We start from the raw sequence: 6770 nt of genomic DNA, 5'->3' as shown, positions 1-6770 counted from the left end.
TATCGCAGTCTTCACGAAAAGGGAAGCACATTTCGTTGAATTTTACATCATGAACACCTTCCTTGATGTCTGATCCCAAAGAGGATATCCGTTCGGTGCGTACTCGATAATTACCCACCTCACGACTCTTGCTGTCCAGTTTGCTTCGCTTTTGATTCGAAATCCATGCAAATGCTTTGCAACCGAATATGCGCAGTTTTCCAAAGTTCGGCTTTACTTTTAACCAGCACTCAGCAGCAGTCACATGTCCTTTCAGCGCACTCGTTGGACTTCGATTCAGCAGGTACGCCCCCATGAGAGCCGCCTCGGACAACATTTGCTACGGCATATGAAAGTCAAGTAGCATCGTTCTTACTTTCTCGATCAACATTCTGTTGAAACGTTCCGCTGCGCCGTTTTGTTGCGGCGAGTAAGCAACCATAGGCTGTTACTGGATTCCTCTACACATGTAGTACATATGTTGCTCGTTCGAACAGTATTCTCGACCCAGATCCACCGTCAGCTTACTGATCTTGCATCCCCAATGGGTCGTCGTCATCGCTTCATACTCCTTAAAGCGTTCGAATACCTAACCTTGCCTGTTGCTTGCGTAATAGGGTCTGATTTGTTACAGATTTTTTCACAAAAGTGTCTTCCAACGCCTTCCACATTGATTGAGCACTTTCTTTGTCCCGGACGATTCCCAGGCACTCGTCGCGAAACAAATCCTACCATCAACGATTTCGCTTTTCGGTCCATCTTCAAGAACTCGTAAGCGCTTCCGAAACTTCAGCAGCTTCCAGAAAGAGCTTGACTCGGAACCGCGTTTTCATAGTTGCTTCCGTTCAGCTGTGGGATTCCAGCACCGTCTTTCGCTGAAGAGCCCATAACCTGATGAAATGACCGGTCGGAATAAAAGATAAGAACTGGTAAGAACAATTGATTTCTAGTGACCGTTTGCTTCGAGCGTCCTAATTGGACTAAGTAAAAATTATCATGTCAGCGATCGCTTTCAAGGGTTGCTTCGCTTACAAAATATTTAAAAGGTCTTGAACATGTGTGACAGAAATGGCATAATCGTTAAAAAATGTAATACAATAACCTTCTCTTGGGCACAGTCAGTTTTATTTGAATACTCCATAATGACAGTTCCAGCCCCTCCCGAAACGAAATCCTGTGCACGGGCCTGCTAGCAATATATGACACGAGTCTACATTATTCATGTGCTACTCGACGATTTTCAATATGAAATGAAACCTTTCTAATATGACATATTTCGCAAAAAAAGCTTTACACGAAATATTTCATCAGAAATTGAAATAATTCCACTGTAAAGCTTTAAAAGTATGTACCACCATAAATCAAATAAACATAGATTTCTCACAGTACGGTGACACTAACAGCACCTCTAGTGACAAACGGGTGTACTTTTTTCCATTAGCTACTGTGGTTGTGTTAAATGCGCAGGCAACTTTTTGCATGCATTTTAGGAGCATTTACGTACCCATTCTCCACCAGACGGTGCTTTTGGTGTCACGGGTTTCTCAACTACATTACTATTACACTGGGAAATCTATGTTTATTTGATTTATGGTACCACCTTATAGCATCAGGCGTTATATCAACGAAATATTCCCCTCATTATTGCGAGCAACAATGTTTAGCTTGTATCAACCGAACTGACTTCATACGCGAAATGTTATTTTTATTTTGCAAATCATCATTCCAAATCTTTCGTATCAGGCTAGTGTTATCAGACGGTAACAAAAAAGCATTATCGCTACTATTTAACTCGAGTTGAAGAATTTATAATGCTAAAAGTGTTCGGAATGATGAGTGGTGCAAGAAACTTATGCAGTAAAGCCGGTTCTCGTCTACAGGGGAAAGTTGCCGTTGTGACAGCTTCCACGGATGGGTAAGTTTCTGCCGTGCAGAGAAAAAATATAAAACCAAAACACTTAATTGTTACCCGCAGTATCGGATATGCTATAGCGGAACGACTGGGCCAGGAAGGAGCGAAGGTTGTTGTTAGCAGCCGTAAGGATGCAAACGTCGCTAAGGCTGTGGATCAGCTGACCAAGGCGGGACTAGATGTGACCGGAATTAAGTGTCATGTCGCAAACAGTACCGATCGGAAGGCACTGTTTGAAAAGGCAATCGAAAAATATGGTGGAATCGATATTCTTGTTTCCAACGCTGCGGTCAATCCAGAGGTTGGCAATGTTTTAGATACTAGCGAGACGGCTTGGGACAAGATTTTCGAAGTGAATGTTAAATGTTCGTATTTGCTGGCGAAAGAAGTTCTTCCCTTTATAAGACAACGCAAAGGCGGAAGCATAATATTTGTGTCGTCTATAGCCGGATTTCAACCGTTCTCTCTGTTGGGAGCCTATTCGGTAAGCAAAACCGCCTTATTTGGGCTGACTAAAGCTGCTAGTCAGGATTTAGCTAGCGAAAATATTCGAGTGAACTGTATTGCACCAGGAATCGTTAAGACGAAGTTTGCTGCTGCTGTGAGTATGATTCGATACTTTTAGCGATTGGCCAATTTAAAACAAGTCCGTTAACAAATTTCAGTTACACGAGTCTGATGCGGCCAAAGAAACAGCATTGGCTCAAATTCCGATGGGACGATTTGGTGACCCCAAAGACATATCTGGAGTTTGTGCTTTTCTGGTATCAGACGATGCCAGTTTCATCACGGGGGAAACGATCGTGGCTTCCGGCGGAATGCCCTCAAGGCTGTAATACCAAAATAAATATATAAAGGGTTGGTTTGATAACATAAACGGTGTCTTGTTTATTGCACAATTAAACATTTAATGTTACGTGTTGAAGTTTATTATACCTTCAAATGTTTACATTAACCGATCATCGTTCTTTTACGGCCTCTCGCACGAACCTCATCAAACTTCGAAATAATTTCCGTTAACTTGTGCGTGTTGTGTTCCTTGTAACTCTGGAGCACTAATTCAAACAGCTCCGGTACTTGGCTATGGGCACTCAAAAGAGCTCTCTCCAGTACATACAAATCCACTCCCATGTCTTCAACGTTGAATGAATGGAACGTCAAACCAAAATCGATCATAACCAGCCGGTAAGGAAGACCAGATTCGCTGGCATCGGAGACCGGATCAAGCAACATATTGGATGTTGTCAGATCTCCATGAATGATGTTATGGCTATGAAGGTTACCTACCGATCGTCCGATCTCTTCAGCCAACTGACATATTTTTGGGTTATTTTTAGTTCCTTCCAAAGCTGCTTCATCGATATATCGTTTCGCGACGGTCGCACGATCCAGATATTCCATATAGATTTTTCGTTCGGACAAATCTACACCTAACAGTTTAGGGGTAATAACATTAGCAGCCTTGCACCTTTCGAATGCTCTCTGTTCCGCTTTGATCCGTTGTCGGGTCAATTGTTTATCCAAGTCCGGGTGACGATATTTTTTCATGAATCGTTCCTTTACCAGACACCGAGTTCCGTTGTAATCAGCAACGTACAGTTTACCTTCTGCTCCCTGTTGCAGTAAGCCTTCTGTAGTAACCGTTCCGGTTTTACTGCCATTTCCTGCCATATTGATCTAAAATAGGATATAAACGTGAAATTATTCGAGTGAAAAATTATCCGAATTCCTTTGCCGGCTTTATGATGATAAATGAAAACACGGAAAAAAATGTGTCAACCATGCGCAGTTAAATGAGAAAACATTTTAAAAATCGGTTCGTTCTCTTGAAGATTCTGATTTAGTTGGTTTAAAACTATAAGCTTCAGCAGATTGTTACCTTCTGAAAGTCAACAAGAGCGAACACAAAGTAAATTTTTGAATGATTCAATTAAATGTCTTAATAATCGCAAGAATACTTTTTACTGTGTAGAGAGAATTATTCTGCTCACATCTCTTCCTAACTTGACATTACCTTTTGTCAAAGATAAAACGTGTGAATGTTTTGAAATAGTGATTTTGTTTACTTATGTTCCTTCTTTTCAGTTACAGCTGAAACTAAAAGAATCGAACCACATTTTGTGAAATTTGTTAAAATCACAGCAAAGCACAAATGAATTCTGCTATAACACACATATTTCGTCGGCAATTATTACTGAGGGCTAAAATCTCTCGTGACCTGACTAGTCTACCGTTCAATCGACAGATTCGTAATGTTTGTCCAACGCAACGATCCCTACATCTACAAGCTGGTCCTGTTTTCAATAAAGCTACTATTCGAGATGAGTTTTCGCAGCTGGAAATCAAACATGACCCCGACACGTTCGGAACATTATCACCATTGGTGCCTGAGCCGGAAAAGTTAGACGAAGGTGATATAAAAGAGGAAAATTTTATCCAAAACTACCCTCCGCGATCGCAGAAGTTGAGTACAAAACAGTACGCGGATTTAATCAAAAATCACTTGAAAAATCAACGAATTAAAGAAGCAATAGATATACTAGAAGTACGAATGAAAGAAGATCGTGTGGCGCCGGTTAACTACCTGTTCAATTTAGTGATTGGCGGATGCGCTCGGGTTGGATACAGCAAGAAAGCATTTCAGTTGTACAACAAAATGAAACAACGTGGATTGAAAGTTACTGGTGGGACCTATACCGCTCTTTTCAATGCCTGCGCCAACAGTCCTTTTCTGGAAGATAGCTTACAAAAAGCTAACAGACTTCGAGAAATTATGATAGAAAAAGGTTATGAACCAAATGAATCAAATTACAATGCAATGATCAAAGCTTACGGTAGGTGTGGCGAGTTGAAAACGGCTTTTCAATTGGTAGATGATATGATTGTGAAAAATTTGAACACCAGTACCGACACTTTCAATTTTCTGCTACAAGCCTGCATAAGCGATGTTGAGTATGGATTCCGACATGCTTTACTAGTGTGGCACAAAATGTATCGCATGAAAGCCTTACCGGATATCTACTCGTTCAATCTACTACTGCGATGTGTACGAGATTGCAATATTGGCGACTTGGAGACAACCGAACAGGTTATAGAACAAATTATCTCTCACAGTGGGATGCCATTGTTACATCAGGATAGTTCGAATCCTACTCTTCTCGGAGATGGAACCGTGCCAAGTTCAATCGAAACTCAGATAGTAAATGTTGTAAAAGAACCAGCTGCCCCAGAAGGAGCACCAAATCTTCTGTCTCGTACACCTCATTTGGGAAGCCTTATCGGCCTTGGTGAAATTAAAAAACCTGAAGATCGCCTCCTAATACTGGGCGGAGCAACGAGTTTTCTAGAAGAAATGGAACAAGCAAAAATACAACCTGACATCAAAACTATGACCGAACTGATGGATGTGATTCCTCCTACGATTGTAGCCGAAAAACAGATTTTATCCACCATTCGAAGGTATGGCATAAAATGTGACATAGACTTTTTCAACATTCTCATTAAAAAACGTTCGATGCGCTTCGATTATGAGTCGGCTCGGGAGGTCTTAACGATGATCAAAACTGCTCGACTAGAACCGGATATCGTCACATATGGAGTGTTGGCCCTCGGTTGCCGGACGCAAGAAGAAGCACGTTCTCTACTAAAAGAAATGGACGACGCCGGTATAAGGTAATCATTTCTCACATCGGTATGCAACACTGTTGAATATTAATGTTCAAACGTTTTTCAGAGTAAACATTCAAATCTTGGGTGCCATGCTACGGCAAGGAACGGCAACACAAAACTTCCGCTACGTGACAGATATTCTCGAAATTGTGAAACAACAACGCATCAAACCGAACGGCAAAATCCTACAGCATTTGGATGATTTCAACCGGAAATGTGAAAAGCAAAACAAACTCTACGATCGGAATCCCCGGAAGGTAGGGCGCCAGGAGTTTAAACTGGAATACAACCGTTACAAAGTGAAGTTGGAGTACTGGATGGATCACATGGGACTGAAGGGGCTAAAGTTGGATGAAGCTCGAGGAATAGTCAGGGAGCACCCGTGGGAACAATTCAAACAGCCACAAGCCGACGGTTATGAGGCGACCAAGAACCCTAAACAAAGGCATAAAAAGAAAAAACAACATTCTATACGAAAGATAAAGGTGGAAGAGTTAGATGAAGGAAGGCAGCCAGAGATAATAAGGATAGAGTAAGAACAAGGACTGATTTTATGAGATCATAGTAACCATAGTTCCAATAAAATATTGCACTTATTTTCTTATTCGTAATAAGTCCTGTTGGTCCGATACATTTTAAAGATGAAAGTCTTTTTTATTTTTATATGTATAATTCGTTTCATCCTGACTCAAAAACATTTACTAGATCAATTCATTTAGATTATTGTTTATCATTCTCATAATTTAGATCTTCGCAATGAGATGTGTCTTTTCACATCGCACCTCGTGTTTCTAGAGATAACCGGTTACTACCAAGAAACCCTCACGGCCGTCCTATGAATCATAGGCTATGAGATAGCTAATGAAGTGCTAGAACTCATGATCAATGTTGAAAAGATGCGATCACGGTGTTGTCACAGATAACAGATATACACACTTGAACAAAAAATTTCAAAATCCTTAGTAAATTTCAGATTAGTTGGTCATTTTTTTGGTTGTCAAATTTATAAAGACGTATTTGGTGCTTCTCAGTTAACGTAAATTATACTAACCGGTTTCTGGCAGGATCGCCAATGTGTAATTTTCAAGTTACTAGTTTTGATCCTTTCCAACACAATCTTGCTGACACGAAACGTTCCTACCTTTATTATGTCCAATGAAATAATAAGGGTTGAACGTCGCAAACGATTCCTGTGATGGAGATGTACTGG

General features: G+C 40.8%; 3 protein-coding genes across 3 annotated transcripts; 2 read left to right on the top strand and 1 right to left on the bottom strand.

The window, feature by feature from the left end:
- Positions 1 to 1621: 1621 nt before the first annotated feature.
- On the top strand, positions 1622 to 2768 carry LOC131436495 (dehydrogenase/reductase SDR family member 4). The gene is made up of 3 exons (XM_058605224.1): positions 1622 to 1894; positions 1955 to 2492; positions 2557 to 2768. The coding sequence occupies exons 1-3, from the start codon at positions 1791 to 1793 to the stop codon at positions 2725 to 2727; spliced, it is 813 nt and encodes a 270-aa protein (XP_058461207.1). The 5' UTR covers positions 1622 to 1790; the 3' UTR covers positions 2728 to 2768.
- LOC131436496 (EKC/KEOPS complex subunit bud32) lies at positions 2751 to 6770 on the bottom strand. The gene is made up of 2 exons (XM_058605225.1): positions 6612 to 6770; positions 2751 to 3568 (listed from the first exon to the last, which is right to left on the bottom strand). Exon 2 carries the CDS (start codon positions 3560 to 3562, stop codon positions 2843 to 2845), a length of 720 nt encoding a protein of 239 aa, XP_058461208.1. The 5' UTR covers positions 3563 to 3568; positions 6612 to 6770; the 3' UTR covers positions 2751 to 2842.
- On the top strand, positions 3932 to 6199 carry LOC131436494 (pentatricopeptide repeat-containing protein 1, mitochondrial). The gene is made up of 2 exons (XM_058605223.1): positions 3932 to 5563; positions 5625 to 6199. The coding sequence occupies exons 1-2, from the start codon at positions 4044 to 4046 to the stop codon at positions 6094 to 6096; spliced, it is 1992 nt and encodes a 663-aa protein (XP_058461206.1). The 5' UTR covers positions 3932 to 4043; the 3' UTR covers positions 6097 to 6199.

This window comes from Malaya genurostris, chromosome 3 (assembly GCF_030247185.1).
Source record: "Malaya genurostris strain Urasoe2022 chromosome 3, Malgen_1.1, whole genome shotgun sequence".
Taxonomy (NCBI): Eukaryota; Metazoa; Arthropoda; class Insecta; order Diptera; family Culicidae; genus Malaya; species Malaya genurostris.
The sequence above is the reverse complement of the archived record's forward strand: the minus strand, read 5'-3'. Positions and strand labels throughout refer to the sequence as shown.

Excerpts from the sequence above, each read along its gene's own strand:
- LOC131436495 (XM_058605224.1), top strand. The coding sequence starts at position 1,791 with ATGCTAAAAGTGTTCGGAATGATGAGTGGTGCAAGAAACTTATGCAGT. Across the intron at positions 1,895-1,954 it reads GTGACAGCTTCCACGGATGG|TATCGGATATGCTATAGCGG; the intron begins GTAAGTTTCTGC and ends TGTTACCCGCAG. Across the intron at positions 2,493-2,556 it reads AGACGAAGTTTGCTGCTGCT|TTACACGAGTCTGATGCGGC; the intron begins GTGAGTATGATT and ends AACAAATTTCAG.
- LOC131436496 (XM_058605225.1), bottom strand. The coding sequence starts at position 3,562 with ATGGCAGGAAATGGCAGTAAAACCGGAACGGTTACTACAGAAGGCTTA.
- LOC131436494 (XM_058605223.1), top strand. The coding sequence starts at position 4,044 with ATGAATTCTGCTATAACACACATATTTCGTCGGCAATTATTACTGAGG. Across the intron at positions 5,564-5,624 it reads ATGGACGACGCCGGTATAAG|AGTAAACATTCAAATCTTGG; the intron begins GTAATCATTTCT and ends AACGTTTTTCAG.